The sequence below is a fragment of the Oncorhynchus gorbuscha genome, linkage group LG13, assembly GCF_021184085.1.
Source record: "Oncorhynchus gorbuscha isolate QuinsamMale2020 ecotype Even-year linkage group LG13, OgorEven_v1.0, whole genome shotgun sequence".
Lineage (NCBI taxonomy): Eukaryota > Metazoa > Chordata > Actinopteri > Salmoniformes > Salmonidae > Oncorhynchus > Oncorhynchus gorbuscha.
Window position 1 is genome coordinate 58,360,673 of NC_060185.1, and position 18,104 is coordinate 58,378,776.

At 42.0% G+C, this 18,104-nt stretch overlaps 1 protein-coding gene across 1 annotated transcript in view; it reads left to right on the forward strand.

Annotated features, from left to right (window-relative positions):
• The window catches only part of LOC123993196 (X-linked interleukin-1 receptor accessory protein-like 2), a 319,699-nt gene that overhangs the window by 19,855 nt on the left and 281,740 nt on the right, over positions 1-18,104 (forward strand). Inside the window, exon 2 of the mRNA XM_046295081.1 lies at positions 14,258-14,360. Coding sequence (XP_046151037.1) covers positions 14,279-14,360 — 82 coding nt within the window. The 5' untranslated portion in view covers positions 14,258-14,278. The remainder of the gene's footprint in view (positions 1-14,257; positions 14,361-18,104) is intronic.

Consider the following 18,104-nt stretch of genomic DNA (forward strand, 5'->3'; position numbering starts at 1 on the left):
CCTTCTCAGATGATGTCCACACTGCTTTTCATTGCTCAGCCAAGGGTAGGCTGTATCTCTGAATATGTGATTGAGCCCAGGCAGGCCGGCGCAGGTCATGACGGCTGTAAATGCGTGTCGGCGCATGCCATGCTAATAGTTGTATTAGTTCGCTCCAGAGTTGTTCAGCAGTGGCAAATTGCTGTGACAGAGCTCTCCACGGCACCTCTCTCTCCAGTAGCCCCCTCAGCCCAGGGCCAATGGAACTGCCAGCCTGGCATGGGCATGGACATGGGCAGGTCAGCCCAGTCAGAGGGGCAGAGTGCTGCTGCTGCGGCTGCTGCAGCTGTGAATACTGTCCTTGCTACACTCTCTCTCCCCTCTCTCTCCTCTCTCCTCAGCTCCCCTAGATTAGCGTTTTGTATGAAGGCAGAGAAGGATGAACATTAGCTAGCTACTGCTGTGATATAGGGGCAAAGGAGGATGAAATGTTCTGGCAAGGAGACAGGGGTTGGAGCATATGTTCTCCAGTCCTCTGGCTGTATCAGGAAAATGATCTGACACAAATTATTTGTCATCTTGCTAAGGCGAGTGATTAACCTTGCTCGGCTGGGATTTACATGAGGGGGGCTCTGTGTGTGCATGTGTTCGCAAATGGCCCCCTTGTCCCTTCATAAACACATCTCCAAGTGAGCAGATTTGATTTGGATTTGTTATTACTGTACATGTTAGAAATGTTCACGTCTCTTGGATTTTCTTTGAAACGGGTGAATATAGAAAATCACGCACAGTGTGATCTCATGTGCCTCTGCAAGCTCTTGTGTCTGAACAAAACTCACAGCATAGCCAGAATAAAAGGTAACAGCAGGAAATAGGCCTTGTTATGTCTTCTTACAGCTTCTCAAGAGAGCTCTTGGGGTGCACCAGTAGATCAATGTCTGCATTCCCTTTCGTAGAGCCAAGTGCATGTTTGTCCAAATGTCACATATTACCTGCAGCAAGGCACATTCAGGTCTTGACATAGATGCACCAGACGCTCTCTCTCTGTGTGTGTGTGTGTGTGTGTGTGTGTGTGTGTGTGTGTGTGTGTGTGTGTGTGTGTGTGTGTGTGTGTGTGTGTGTGTGTGTGTGTGTGTGTGTGTGTGTGTGTGTGTGTGTGTGTGTGTGTGTGTGTGTGTGTGTGTGCGCCCGCACATGCGTGCGGGGCTAAATATTTCCTAGATACTTCCTCCTATTTTGGTGTAATAAATCATCTCCCCAGCCATCATTTCTGCATTGATTTTGCCTTAACATTGTAAAGCATTGTGTGTTTATGCATGCTAGGTTGTAGCAACATTAGTTTATGCACATATTCATTCTCATAAAATGGGAAATGGGAGTTGTAGCCTTTTTTATATGACATTGCTTGGCTGTCACAGCTTCCAGCATCAGAGGGGTGGACAGCTCCTCACTGCAGAATGCAGTAAGGATAAAACGCAGATTTGTTTGCTCACACAGTGGACTCAAATTGAAATGTGTTATTAACTATATCACAAACAAACCAATAGATTGAATTTGTCACACATCAGGCTGTGTCACTAGCTCACCCACCACTTTACCCCATGCTTCTCCCCCTATTCCCAATCTTGCCTTAGCTTCCGTCTGTTTAAGTATATATGTATCAACCAGGTATTGATCCAACGATAAATCAATTATGAGGAGAATATTGAAAACAAAACGGCTCAACATATTTATGGTGGTCCTTTTTCACCACTCCCTGAAGACGTGGGCCCTGCTTGCAGACTTCAGCCAAGTTTTATTTCATTTACACAACAGAACATGACTTATTCTGGGATTCATCAACCTGGCAGATGCTTTTTTACTCGGCTGCATACCAGTCAATTCCAGGCTACACGCAATAGCTAAAGACTGAATTGATTCCGAATAGATTATCCAAATTGAGGTCAGGTATTTGTAACACAAAACAAGTGAACATAGCCAAGCAATTTGACAAGAATTTAACAGGTAAAACAAACATTTTCACACACCATAGAGGGAATAGAGCATAGAGCTTCTCTGATAAAAACATGTGAATGTGTGTATTGAAAAACGTATATAATTGACAGTGTTCCAATGTCAGAATGTTCCTGTTCTGTTGGTATTGAAATATTCCTTTTGAACATGTTTATACCTATTCTTGGGAACACTTGTTTTTTTTCCTTACACATTCTTCAGCTGAGCTCCACAAAAAGGATTTGTTGTGTTTAGTGTTATTAAAACAAAATACTGTACATTTGGGAAAGCTGTACATACATATTTGATGAGCCACATCAGCAGAAGTTGGAGTGTGTTATAAACCTCTTGGTTTGAACCTCTTGGTTTTTGCAATGGCCCATTTGATGAATTGTAATATGAAGAACTGGAAATAGACCAGTTGAATTTGACTTGCCAGACTCATACAATGTAGGACTAGACAATTATGGCCTTCTTTTAAACTAGTTTTCGGATGTGGAGCATCAGCATTTGTGGGTTCGGTTACAGGCTCAAAATGGCCAGAAACAAATACTTTTTTTCTGAAACGCGTCAATCTATTCTTGATCTGAGAAATGAAGGCTATTCCATGCGAGAAATTTCCAAGAAACTGAAGATCTCGTACAATGCTGTGTATTACTCCCTTTTGAACAGCAGTGTATATATATTTTAATATATATATATATGTCATGTTTTGTCTTATATTGTCTTGTCATTTTGCTTTCCCTTCTGTTCGTTTTCCCCCTGCTGGTCTTTTTAGGTTCGTTCCCTTTTTTCTCTCTCCCTCCCTCTCTCTCTTCTCTCTATCGTTCCGTTCCTGCTCCCAGCTGTTCCTATTCCCCTAATCAATCTTTTAGTCTTTCCACACCTGTTCCCTATTTCTCCCCTTGTTTTCCGTTTCTGTCCTGTCGGATCCTTGTATATTGTTCACCGTGCTGTGTCTTTGTCTCGCCCTGTCGTGTCGTGTTTCCCTCAGATGCTGCGTGGTGAGCAGGTGTCTGAGTCTGCTACGGTCAGTGCCTTCCCGAGGCAACCTACAGTTTATGGTCGAGTCTCCAGTCTGTCCTCGTCATTACGAGTGGAATTGTTTTTTATGCTTTGTTTACCGCTCCGATTTGTCTAGGAGTATTGCATATTTCCTTTACTGGAATAAAGACTCTGTTTTCGCCAAGTCGCTTTTGGGTCCTCTTTCACTTGCATAACATATATATATATTTTTTTTTTTTTCCTTTATTATTTTCTCCTAATCCTACCACCCCTCTCCTAATTGGAGTAAACTAATGGACAAAAACATTTAGGTTTCTACTTCCAGCTTATGCATACTATATGCATTTTACGGCCACAATGTATTTTACAATAGTTATCTTTTGTTTGTTTTTAATCCCATCCTTCAGCTACCCTCAACCCCTCCCATCTATCTCTGAAGACCATCAAGTTTGATTTCTATTTGCCATATATTTTTTTCTTTGCTGTTTCACAAAAGTTCTGAACCTATATGCATTCTACATGCACAGTATATTTTACATTAGTTATCCTGTTGTTATTAGTCCCATCCTTCAGCTCCACTCAACAGCTCCCATATATCTCTTAACAACATCCATTTTTTATTTCTATTTACCATATATTTTTCAACTGTCCTGTGATGTTTCACAAAAGTTCTGAACCATTCGATTCTCATAGTTTCTACAGATTGTAAATTAAAGATACATTTTTTTTGCTAAAAGTATTATTATAGTATTGATCGATTGACTATGACTCTTCAAATCACCCAGCAGGGCTAATTTAAATTTAAAAAATTAATTTGTACAGATAAAACACAGTCTGCAACATCTTTGTTGGAGTACTTTTAGATATTACTGTTATGTTTTTTTTTATAGCTAATGAAGAAATATTTTTTTAATCAACAATGTCAAATTAGTTAACATATTTGTCTACTTTTCCAATCAACTAGTTCTTTGTTTGGATTCAAAAACCAGGTCAGATCGTACTAGATCCTCATCTAAATTATTCTTATCTCATCTCCCATCTACTAGACAAAAGGCTGGACCAAAAGATACAGACTATAACTCCCTACACCCAATGATTCCTCGGATGTTTTGTACATATTGAACAAACTTAGGTGGATGATAAAGGACACTGGCCAGTTCTGCCGGCTGTCCCTTAGGCAACTTCCAAAGTCATTAAACTGGGGCTTTTAAATACGAGATCCATAAACAACAAAGGCTTACTACTGATTGACATCACCACTGATAGAGGTCTAGACTTTCTCTGCCTCACTGAGACTTTGCATCAACCTAGGCTTGGGCGGTATCCAGATTGTCATACCTTCATACCGACCTCGTGCCATACCGGGATATTCAGTAATACCGACACTGAACACACAGGGCGCTATTTTCAACCCCCATTGAGTTTCTATAATCCGAAGGTTTGCAATGCTAACAAGTACATGTAAAATCTCATAGAGAATGCTAACTAAATCCTAACGGATGCATTGCAAACATTTTATATAGCGTGGTTCTCAAAATGCATACTACCATGCTCTGAGCACGGAAGGGGTCGGAGTATGAGTCCAAATCGAAGTATGTGAAACGGAGCACGGTGACCATTTCTCAAATGCGTACTCCGTTTGTACTTTTTTGAAGCATGCATCAATGCAAGCTTCAATGGAAAGTATGCAAAGAAATATAATGCAACCACGTAAAAATTATGCAACATTTCTTGAAATCAACGGCGGACATTATTTGAGCTGAAGCGAGAGTAAATACACTGACTTCATAATTAAATGTTGCTCATTCACATCTCATATGTTCCCTGACAACAATGTTTTATCTTGAAAGGTTAATAAATACATGCTGTGGTAATTTTGACATGTTTACCTGCCTATGTACCGTAGATTGCAAACCCATAATAAGTCAATCGGGCAAACTGGCTAGCTACTACTGTTAGCTAGCTAGCCAGATAGGCACAAATATTTGTTAGCTAGCTACCTATGAAAAATGTACATCTACCTTGGATAACATTTGTTTTAGGTCACTTTTGCCATTTTTAACTAGCTGGCTAGCTAGATTATTACGATTCACATATCTAGCTGATAATTATGAAGTAAACGTTTACTTTGTATAAATCTTGTTTCGTCTATTGTTGCCATTGTCCTAGCTGGAAGAAGGTTCAGTGAATGGGGATGTATAGCGGAGGTAATACAGTATTTCTCGAATGTAATGTTTTATGCATTCTCTACACTCTCGTCCTCACAAAACGTCCTCAAGATAATGTCATCGGAGAATGCACTTGGAGCATGAGAGTGTGGAGGACGGTAGTATAGATATTGAGAAACACCCATAGTCTCTGACCTAAAGTATTGGTAGGACAGATAACCTTTCTCATTAAGTTATACAAGTAACAAAAAAATGCTACTCACAGTTTGCTGCACACGTAACGGATGTGAAATGGCTAGCTAGTTAGCGGTGGTGCGCGCTAAATAGCGTTTCAATCGCCTGATCTTCACAATGCATCCCGATCTCTATCTGCAAAACCTACGTTTCTTTTTCCAACAAATCACGGGCCTGGGCCTGGTTGGGCGTCCGTAGTATATCACTCACAACCGACTCATTGAAGAAGAAATCCTTGTCCAACTTGAGTTGAGTAATCCCAGTTCTGATGTCCAGAAGCTCTTTTCGGTCATAAGAGACGGTTGCAGCAACATTATGTACAAAACCAGTTACGAACAATGCAAAAATAAAATAGCATGGTTGGTTAAGAGCCGATAAGACGGCAGCCCTACATGCCCTTTCTGAGCAAGCTCCTCAAATGTTCTGTTTCTAGCCAACTCCAAAACCATCTGGCCACTCACAACATAGTCGAGCCCTTACACTCTGGTTTCAAAGTTAGAGACATGAATGCTGACTCTCGGCTGCCAGCATCCTCATACTGCTGGACCTCAGTGCAGCATTCGACATGGTGAGCCACGCCATCCTGCTGGACTGCTCCTGAAGAAGCTCCTGGGCCTGTCAGACACTGCCCTTGACTGTTTCAAGTCCTCTCTTACTGATCGCTACCAGTTTGTAGCCATCTGTCCTAGTAGGTCAGACACAGTTGTGGTCCGACAGGTGGTCCCTCAAGGCTTGGTTCTCTGGCCACTACTGTTTTGTTGGTATTGTACATACTGCCACTGGGAAACATCTTGAGGAAACACAGATGGAGCTTTCACTTTTATGCAGATGACACTCAGCTGTATGTCTCCACAAACACTGCCAATGCCACTGTGCTCCTGGTCAGCAGCCTGCAGGTCATCAAGTTGTGGATGCAGTTGAGTTTCCTGCAGTTAAACTGCAAAAAGACAGAGGTCAGCCTGATTGGCAGTCCCACCATCATAAACAACATCAGCAGCTACAGCCTCAATATTGATGGTGTCAAGGTCCTCTCATCCAATGAGGTTCACAACCTGGGTGTGATATTTGAAATTCTCATTTTTCCATCTACGAAACATTGCCATGTTATGACCTATTCTATCAAAACCTGCAGTTGAGCGACTCATCCATGCCTTTATTTCATCCCGACTGGAGTATTGGAATGCCCTGTTTGTTGGCGTATCTGCCAATCGCCTAAACAGGCCAGAACTGTGCTGCACGTCTACACACTCACACCTCCCCCCATGAGCACATCACTCCAATTCTCTCCACTGGCTCCCTAATGCTCACGATTCAACGACAAAATCCTGGTTCACACCTACCAAGATATCCACAACTCTGTACCCGACTACCTGTCTGACGTCATTCTATCCTCCTGCCCCACACACACCCTTAGCTCCTCCAGGTCTGTCTCCCTTCAGCAGGGCTTCCAGTTGTGGAACGTACTTCTAGACACTATTAGGGCTGCAAAGTCTCTGTCCTCGTTTAACGTACAGCTCAAGACCATGCTGTTCAGAAAAGCTTTCGAGGACCTCTGGACCTTCGAGGAATTCTGTTCTCATGTCCTCTGGATCTGATGACACCCTTATAGCTTTGTTTATTGTCTGTATTCTTTGTTTGTGTTTTGGATTGTGAGTAACTGAAGACAGAACAAACTGAGGTAAGTTTAAGGCAAGCAATACGTTAAAAAAAAATAAAATAAATTCTATCCAACTTGAGGCTGATACTATGGCACAACATACTGTTCATGGCTAACGATCCAGCAGGGAATGGACGTCAGGTCAGAGCTTTTGAAGGGGAGAGGTGATGATCAGGCCAGGTGTGCAGATTACTGATGGGATACAGGTGCGGGTGAACATCGACCTCCCAACAAGCTAATTCGCCCGGGGCAAACAGACCGGGTGCGTTCCAGGACACCGGAAACACACTCCAGGACAGAAACAGAGGCAAACACAGACTCAGGAAGCAGGATTCGTGACACCTGGTCAATGACCTGAAGAGAGCTGGAACCACAGTCTCAAAGAAAACCATTAGTAACACACTACGCCGTCATGGATTAAAATCATGCAGCGCACGCAAGGTCCCCCTGCTCCAGCCAGCGCATGTCCAGGCCCGTCTGATTTTTGCCAATGACCATCTGGATGATCCAGAGGAGGAATGGGAGAAGGTCATGTGGTCTGATGGGACAAAAATAGAGCTTTTTGGTCTAAACTCCACTCTCCATGTTTGGATGAAGAAGAAGGATGAGTACAACCCCAAGAACACCATCCCAACAATGAAGCATGGAGGTGGAAACATAATTCTTTGGGGATGCTTTTCTGCAAAGGGGACAGGACAACTGCACCATATTGAGGGGGCCATGTATCGCAAGATCTTGGCCAACAACCTCCTTCTCTCACTAAGAGTATTGAAGATGGTTCGTGGCTGGGTCTTCCAGCATGACACCGACCCGAAACACACAGCCACGGCAACTAAGAAGTGGCTCCGTAAGAAGCATCTCAAGGTCCTGGAGTGGCTTAGCCAGTCTCCAGACTTGAACCCAATAGAAAATCTTTGGAAGGAGCTGAAAGTCCGTATTGCCCAGTGACAGCCCCGAAACCTGAAGGATCTGGAGAAGGTCTGTATGGAGGAGTGGGCCAAAATCCCTGCTGCAGTGTGTGCAAACCTGGTCAAGAACTACAGGAAACGTATGATCTCTGTAATTGCAAACAAAGGTTTCTGTACCAAATATTCAGTTCTGATTTTCTGATGTATCAAATACTTATGTCATGCAATAAAATGCTAATTAATTACTTAAAAATCATACAATGTGATTTTCTGGATTTTTGTTTTAGATTCCGTCTCTCACAGTTGAAGTGTACCTATGATAAAAATTACAGACCTCTACATGCTTTGTAAGTAGGAAAACCTGCAAAGCAGTGTATTAAATACTTGTTCTCCCCACTGTATATATACAGTATATATATACACTTATACAATGCATTCGGAATGTATTCAGACCCCTTGACTTTTTCCACATTTATCACTTTTCAGCCATATTCTAAAATGGATTAAGTAGTTTTTTTCCCTCATCAATCTACACAAAATGTCCCGTAATGACAAAGCGGAAGAAAAAAAATTACATTCTTGCAAATGTATTAAAAATAATTATTCAGGCCCTTTATTCAGTACTTTATAGAAGCACCTTTGGCAGAAATTACAGCCTCAAATCTTCTTGGATATGATGCTACAAACATGGTACACCTGTATTTGGGGAGTTTCTCCCATTCTTCTCTGCAGATCAAGTCCGGGCTCTGGCTGAGCCAGTCACGAAGCCACTCCTGCATTGTCTTGGCTGTGTGCTAAGGGTCGCCCCAGTCTGAGGTCCTGAGCGCTCTGGAGCAGGTTTTCATCAAGGATCTCTCTGTGCTTTGCTCTGTTCACCTTTCCCTCAATCTTGTCTAGTCTCCCAGAAAAACATCCTCACAGCATGATGCTCCACCACCATGCTTCACCGTAGGGATGGTTAAGAGCCTTTGGGCAAACTCCAAGTGGGCTGCCTTGTGTCTTTTACTGAGTGCTGCAGAGATGGTTGCTCTTCTGGAAGGTTCTCCCATCTCCTCAGAGGAACTCTGGAGCACTGTCGGAGTGACCATCGGGTTCTTGGTCACCTTCAGGACCAAGGCCCTTCTCCCCCGATTGCTCAGTTGAGCCAGGTGGCCAGCTCTAGGAAGAGTCCTGGTGGTTCCAAACTTCTTCCATTTAAGAATTAGGGAAGCCAGTGTGTTCTTGGGGACCTACAATGTTGCAGAATTGTTTTGGTACAATTCGCTAGATCTGTGCCTCGACAAAATCTGTACCTCGGAGCTCTATATGGACATTGCTCGAAGCTCTATAGACAATGCCTTCGACCTAATGGCTTGGTTTTTTCTCTGACATGCACTGTCAACTGTGTGACCTTATATAGACAGGGGAGGGGTGTGCCTTTCAAAATCATGTCCAATCGATTGAATTTACGACAGGTGAACTCCATTCAAGTTGAAGAAACATCTCAAGGATGATCAATGGAAACAGGATGCAACAGAGCTCAATTTAGAGCTGTAAAACAAATGGTCTGAATTCTTATAGAAATAAGGTAACTCTTTGCTAATTTGCCATTTTTTGCTTTGCCATTATGGGGTGTTGTGTGTAGATTGACGAGAATGTATTTTGTTGTTGTAAGAACAAGGATGTAACATATCAAAATGGGGAAAAAGTCAGAGGGTCTGAATACTTTCTGAATGCACTGAATATATATTGTTTGGTTCTGAAAATATGAAATATACTTATTCATGTCACTGAGGGAGGGAGGGGAATGTCTAACATTTACATTCTGTCCAGATATGTTATTTTTAGCCAACAGTGATCCTATGGGAGGGGAAGAGACATAGTGTGGTACGAGTGAGCACTTTGAGGCAGAGGTCAGGTTAGATGAAGTGAGGAAGAACATACATCAATAATCTTCTGGATAGTAACAGAGGTGACCCAACAGGACAATGACCCAACACACCTCCAGGCTGTGGGCTATTTGACCAAGAAGGAGAGTGATGGTGCTGCATCAGATGACCTGGTCTCCACAATTACCCGACCTCCACCCAATTGAGATGGTCTGGGATGAGTTGGACCGCAGAGTGAAGGAAAAGCAGCCATATATTTTGATTATCACTTTTTTGGTTACTACATGATTCCATGTGAGTTATTTCATATTTTGATGTCTTGACTATTATTCTACAATGTAGAAAATAATACAAAATAAATCAAAACTCTTGACTGAGTAGGTGTGTCCAAACTTTTAACTGGTACTGTATATGGAGGGATGTGTTACTCAACTTAACAATTAGTAAGTGATTTATTTTCCCTTAACAGGCCCAGTCAGTAGCTGGACTCTGGTTTGGTTGAGTCCTGTCAGATGGAGTAGGCTGCTCCGCTGATGGCCTGCCGGCTGTACTGTGACTGTATTCTTGAGGAACATGGCTGGCTTTTCCGTCTCCAGGGCTAGGGCTGTCTGAAGCACACATCAGCTCCTCTTGGTCTGAGTGGAGCGTGGAGGAGCCAGGTGGTTGTACAGTCTGACCGCTGGTACATTTCTCCTATGCCAGCCTGCTAGTCATGGGAGACGGTGGGCTACGCCATTGGCTTTTCGGAGTGTGCTGGATGAAGAACTTGTTGTCCACAGAAAATGGGTTGGCAGCTAGGCCGGTCTAATGCCTGGCTGCTTGTGCCAGTGGCACCACCATCACCGTCACGCTGCCAGCTAATCTCCCAGGCCACGGCAGTGGTGTGGACTCACTGAGCTTTAGCATTGAGTTAATCTGCATGTTACACCCCAATTTAGAATTCACAAATTCCTGGATTCATGGGTATCTCTTTTGTGGTAAATGCCACTTCGGGAATTGTTACCTTTCTTATGGAGGACTCCAAAAGATAATTCACTTTGAGAACCTTAAGAAGCCGTATAGTCATAGAAATGCTTTGGGATAGGAGCGACTGCATCACATTTCAATGATCTGAAGAGAAAACCGGCTCTCTTGCACTAGTGAGTATTCCTCTTACTGTAGTGAAAGGATGACTGTATTTTAGACTACAGGAGGCACTCAAGCTTAGGTTTACCTGGGGATTTGGCCATGTTTGAAGTTTTAGAGGTTCTTCAATTTAGTTTATGAGAGAAAGGTCTACGGAAAAACTTGATATTTCTGTGTGCAGACTGCAGACCACAATCCTCTCCATTCCGAGAGATAAGACACTGAGATCAGTACAATTAGAGATCACATAAGACATTAATACCAGGGGTCAGTGGAATACTACAGCATGTGTCTTCATGGGACTGTTTTAGAAAGTGGGAATGCTTAAATATTTGATAGCCAGATACCTGGAAAGAGGACCTAATGGCCCCCAGTCTATACACCATGTATACTGTTTGGGATAGAAATAGCATCTTGTTGTTGTATTTGCTCTCATGGTTCAGAGTAGATGATATGTGTGTGGTGTTTAAAGGGCTCCATTTACATTTTAGAGCTGAGGGTAGGGGGCATGTAGTATCATAGGTCAGGCCTTGTCCTGGCACCTGAACAGTCCCTTCATCTCTAGAGATGCTGTTAGCATTCAGGGTGGCGATCCCTGACACTCGTTATAGTCACTGGATGCGCTGCCCCTATTTGCTTTGATGTAAACTCATATCCTGCACAGTAAAAGCGAGGCACCAAATCTGCCGTGGCAGGGGTTCAACTTTATAATTACAATGGAGCTACTTTTTTGTCCCTCACAGCAGGTGAAATAAATTGAAAACAAACTCTGGCCCAGAGGTGACTGTGACACTACAGTGGAACTTTCCAATGACTGATTCAGCTCTTTTTAGAGGAAAGAATGACTGGTTTTGCTAACATTTGACTTTTCAAATTGTCATGTCATAATTTTATGTGTTCATACTGCTAGCATCCTTTTTGTTGTGAATCATTCTACACATCGAAACAGTGATGGGAATGTAAGGCTTTACACACATTATATCCAGCCAGGCAGGATCTAACCTATTTCATCGTGGATAAACGTAGGAGTCTTGGGAGACAGGAAATAGTAGAAAAGAAAAGACAGTGAGCGAGACAAAAGGCACATGTCCTGCAGCAGGAATAGTCCACTGGGCTGTGAAATTATGCATGTTGAGATCATAAGCTCCTCTGCATGAGAGAGCAACTTTCCCTCCTAAAATCTTTAGGTATGCATTTAAAGTCAGAGTGAGGCAAGCACATCCTTCAAATGATGCCCCTGCCCATCTCTCTCCCCTCTATAAAAGGCTCAAAGAGAAAAAGCTATATGTAGGCTAACGCTTGTTGTTCCTCACTCTCTCTGGTTTAATGTAACTGCTACAGGCCTCTTCCTCCTCCCAGAGCAAGACAAGGAAATAACGTTTCTTATTCCAGATGCATGCTGTACTGATGGGAGGGGGAAGGGACTCACAGGACTAACTGAAAACAATAGGACTATGGAACAGAGAGGGGAAATGAGTTGGCCTCTATACACTAGTAAGAACCATAGGTGCAGTAGTAATCATTAACCATCTGTGTATTAGATCTTTTATGTAGATTTGATGAGGATATGGATTTAGTTGTTTGGATGCAGGCACTTGAGTGTGGAAAATGTTGTCACAACTGTGTGAATGTGCAGGTGCCTGCATGCGTGTGCCACAGGAGGTTGGTGGCACATTCATTAGGGAGGACTGGCTCGTGGTAATGGCTGGAATGGAATTAGTGGAATGTTATCAAATACATCAAACGGCATGGTTTCCATGTGTTTGATGCCATTCCATCAACTTCGTTCCAGCCATTATTATGAGCCGTCCTCCACTCAGCAGCCTCCACTGGTGTGTGCGTGTTCATTTGTGCCTCTGTCAGAGAGAGCATGTGTGTGATCTGGATTTTTTCACTCACATTCAGAAGTTTATTTGAGTTCTTGCTAACTTTTCCGTGCAACAGTAAAGGTTTGTTTTTCACCATCACTCAATGTCTGAGATGGTATGGATTATTTGGAGAGAGAAAAATGCAGTATGTTTGAAGAAAAGTGCAGTCAGTAGTAATCTTTTAACAAAGAATTGCCTTCGGTAGCAGAAAATAAATAAGCATAAAGAAAGACATTTCTGCAGATAGAGAATGTTTTTGGAGAGATATTTGTTCCTTTTTGTGACAGCCCACAAATACAGATTTTTTTTTCAGATTCCCCTATTATTTCTGAAAACTATTTAAATGTGTTTCTTCCTCCTCCATGTCCAGCTGTGGGCAATGCTGTCATATAGTGTAGAGGGAGAAAACTGTTGAATTACATTTCTTGTCAGAGATCCCTAATTAATTTGGCAGAGTAGAAAGAATATTTTACATAGACTGACACCATGCATGGCATACACCATATTTATGTGCCCTGATGGTTACTGATAACACAATGAACAATGAATTCACTATATATTTCAAGATCAATAACATGTTTGAGAGACATGTCTATTCCTTGTCATCAAAACAGTAGGGTATTACTTCCCTTGGGTTTGATTCCCTGAACAACAATGTGACTGTGCACTGTTGGTGTGTGTGTTGTCTAGACGAGAGCTTGGGAACAGATGTAATTCAGTATCACTATTGGCAGCTCAGCTGGCCCTTTTAAGGGAGTGTGGATGAGAGCACTCTGTGGGATGATGTACTGAGAGCTCCTAACCCCAGTCAATGGACAGCCAGTGAGGAACGATCTGGAAATCTATAGGGGCCATAAACCCTAGCTTTCTATTAATTTGGATTATGTAGCAACACATCAGGTGGTGGTAATCTCTGTCTTCTACTCCTCTATCTATTCTATCATTTCTCTAGCCATCACTCTAAACAGATCAATGTGCAATGTGCACGACCCAACACCAGTCTTACTTGAGTCTCAGAGAAGGAGGGCTGGAAAGGATAGAAGTGTAGCTAGTTTGAAAACGAGTGTTTATTTTGTTTTATTTGTTTGTTTGTTTTTGAAACACTGATGTTGGTAATACAGTGACTCTTAAACCAGCTTCAGACGTACCCCTTTGCCAACTAAGCTGTGCTTCCTTTATACACAAGTATTACAGCTGTGTGCTTTCAGTCTGTGAACATTGAAAATGGGGTGTATGGCATGGGTCGATAGTTTCTTACCTTTGCAATATTTACTTGGTAGTGTTCTGTCTGAAGGATAAATTAATGAACAGATCGCTCTGTCTTGGAAATGGAAGGAAATGGCAAATCCCCTTGCTTGATATCACCCAATATGTTTTCATGGAGGGAGTGAGCAGAGATGTCGGCCCAGTCATAAGACTTGATATCCAAACTCCATTCTTCTTTGTGTTCCAGCTGCCACCAAAAGTGTGAAAGATGAAGCCCTCAGCCTTCATGTTCCTCCTTATCAGCTCAGCCGCCTGCATCAATCTCAAATACATCTCCAAGAGGAACTCGGGTAAGTCCACAAGTCTCTATTTTAATCATGCCCAATCTATAAGCAACCAAAAGTTTGATTCATTTTCTTTTATCACATTCCTCTCATTGAAAGGAAATTAATTTCCTCATATCTATTCACCGGCGCACTGTTGTGTTTTCACAATAAATGTCCAGGGCTTGATTTGCGAGTGTGAGTGAATCAGTTTAATATTCTGTGCGGTGGTATTTTGTTAGATGTCTGCTCCACCTCTGTGGTACATGTGTTGAATGTTTGGGGCCACCAGATATCCAGTTTGAGCAGTATATTTTCTTTCCTTCTTATCGTGATTGAGTGCTTTTGATGATATCTTTGTGCCATAGTGATGTCTTGTTTGGTCCTTCACTCATTTCTCCACAGAGGGAGTAGAGTTAATGTAAAAACTCAGTCATTTCAGGCTTTCCACAGGCCCAACTAATTTAGTTCCTGCTTTGGAAACTCATCATTGAATGTCTGTTTGCGTGTGGGTGATGTTGTGTGGTGAGCAATTATGTTACCAGTGCCAAACGGGCTTTTATGTGGGCGGCAAAAACATCGAGGCAATCTTGTCTGTCAGTTTCTCACCCAGTGCGAGATGTAATTGTTTGGCATTTTCTCTCCTTGCACCAGATGATCAGAGATGGACACTGCATGTTATTTTGTTTCCCTGCTAATATTTGATGTAACACCTCCCTGTGTGAGAGGAATTGCACAAACATAGTGATAATTGTCTGCAGACAGAGACAGCTTTGATTCAATCAATGGTTTATTTTATCTTGAAGATGCTTGAACGTTTGTGGACATTTGGTCCACAGAAACAATGAAGCTGAAATTGCTTTTTGTACAAATCAGTCAAGCAATTTAAATGGTGTTAGTATAATTAATCGTTTTGTGATATGATCCAAGTCAAGTTGTTTAGTGTTGCCATAGGCTACTGTTGAACACCGTAATATTGTCCCTTTCCATGGCAGAAAAATACAGTACATCCAATGAGAAGCAGACTATGAATAATATAGGACAGCTTGGCTTTATTTTTAGATCGTTTTAGGACCGATATAAGCATGATGTTATGGGGGGGTTGAAAACTAAATGATGCAGCTACAGTGAAGCTTAACTTACTTCAGATGTAGGCCTGCAGCAAATGTAGGCGAAGGCCTTAAAAACATTGACAAGCGTAATATAGCTAGACTTGCTACATGATCAACAACAAAAACAAAAACACAAACTGTTACTACACACGGGCAAACTTTGTTTGCTTATAAAGTTATTCTGCCTTTGTGCCTTCATGTCATTTTCCATGTCATAAAATAGCAATGAAAACAGGACCCCGGAATGCTTTGAAAAGGGGCGACAGGTAGCCTAGTGGTTAGAGCGTTGGGCCACGAACTGAAAGGTTGCTAGATCGAATCCCCGAGCTGACAAGGTAAAAAGCAGTAATTCTACCCCTGAACAAGGCAGTTAACCCACTGTTCCTAGGCTGTCATTGTAAATAAGAATTTGTTCTTAACTGACTTGCCTAGTTAAATTTTTAAAAATAAAGGAACCCCACAGGCAACACAATTTTCCACTCTGGAGAAAAAAAAGCAAGTTGTGGCTTATCAAATATTATCTGATCAACTGCAATCCAGATAAAGCCAGCCTTATAACATGTTGTGCAAGAACAATCTAATTGTTTTGTCTGGTCATTCCTGTTAAGATCTCACCTCCCCCCGTCACCCCAGGCAGCTGTGTCCGGGGACAATGTGTGCTCCTGATATATCTTGTTCATTCACCTTTAGGCTCTGCATTTCCATTGCGGGAAGGTTAGTGGTAAGCAGGCAACAAACGGCGCAGTATCTTTCTGATCTTGAAACGACAGGACACTTGAGTCCCTTGGTTAATGCTTTAAAGTGTAATAGAACGCTCTGTGCCTGAAGCACAGAAGAGTGAATTTCTGAAGAAATATATATATATATATATATATATATATATATATATATATATATATATATATATATATATATATATATCATTATTATTATTATTTTATATTTTTAAGGAAACTCCATGGCTGCACTTGAAACCTGGGACACAGAGTTAAGTCATTGCTCCTAGATTCTCTAAGACAATACCACTGGGGCCCGTCATGTGTTTCATCAAAACGTAGTCATTGTACGCCACAGGGATTTTTAAAGGAACATCCCCCCATTGAACCATTGTCTGTATAATTGAGAGTGAAATATTTGCGTGAGAACCTCTACTTTTGTTTGATACTGCTCTTGCTTACTGTATTGTGCATTCAGCTCTATAATGCTGAACCTGTCTGGGGGAAAATATCCATGGTTACACACAATGTAAATTATTCTCAGGATATACATTTTTTGTTTTTCATATAACATGACGAGGTTTTAAAATCTCTACGACCATGTCATTGTTATCTTTCTTAAGAAGTGCGAATCTCCATTATTAAGGGTTCTTAGCCCGGCAATAAACTTTCCACATCATAATTCTCCCGTTCAAATTTAATGAACAGGAACTCAATTAGCAACTTAAAAGATGCAGCTCGTGTCACTTGGTAATAGTTGTCCTATGTTCTGTGTTTAGATGTCTGATGCAAATGGGGTATTAAAAAAAGGGTGCCACGGCAGTAGTGCAACCGTCAGAGGCTAGTCAAAGTCAAGTAAATACATTTAGCAAAACCACTAGTGATAATACTTAAGGGGAAAGTCTGAAAGGCTAACAGTTGAGGTTTGGTCAAACAATTCCAACACAGCCAAATACCCTGTGATGGTGTCCCGTTTAATCGAACGGAACATTTCCCATTTCAACAAAGACATGAAGTGCAGTCATTTATGCCCCATTGTCATAAAAACCCATATGAAAACTCATCCTTAGGCCTTAAGAATAAACGTGCAGTACCATCAATGAACATCTTGCAGACCCTTCCTCTCAGAGTGCATTTGAGGCAGCAGCCATGTATGTGTGTCTGCTATCTGTATGTCTGAGGAGCCATACAGACAGATCTCCAGGAAGAGGCTCTTACATGGACGTTTACCTTTTCAATAAAGGGAAACGTTGAGAATCCGAGGACATCCCCTTAGTGCTCCTTCTCCTGTAGCCTAGTCTCCTTCAGCAGCCCCGCTGGAGACTTCTCCTCCATTCTGTCAGATGGCAGCCAGGCTCCTCCTTTGAATAATTACAAAAAAATATACCATGGGAGAGTAAAGGTTACTGATTTCACAACCAGTACACAATAGCTTAGCATATGAAAGGCCTCAGCTCCACAATGTGTCACTCATTTCTGCCTATGTCTAAGCTCTCCGCTTCAAAATAGGAGGTTCTGCTTCTGAAACCCGCCAAAGTGATGTGAAATGAAACCCAAACAATACCGTTGCCCCTGTCTTTTAAAAAGCTAGGAATAGTCTTTAGTAATCCGCACTGCTACTTGCACTGCTACTTGCTGCTTGTGCCAACCAATATGCAAGTCAGATAAAAGACAGAAATTAAATAAAAAAAGATCTTCAAAGGCCCTTTTCAGTGCTGACTTTGTCAGAGTGCCTCTGTGCTTTCGTTCCTGCGGGCCTTTCACTTTCACTTCTCCCTGAAGTCAAGAGAAACACGTACTCTCTGTGTCAATCCCACAACCAGGTAAACCACGGTGGTTGCTGTATGAAAGTATAGGCACACACGCCTTTTTAATGACACCCAAAGATGAATAGTGTACTTATACCACCAGAAATAACACACACGCGAGTATATGACATGCAT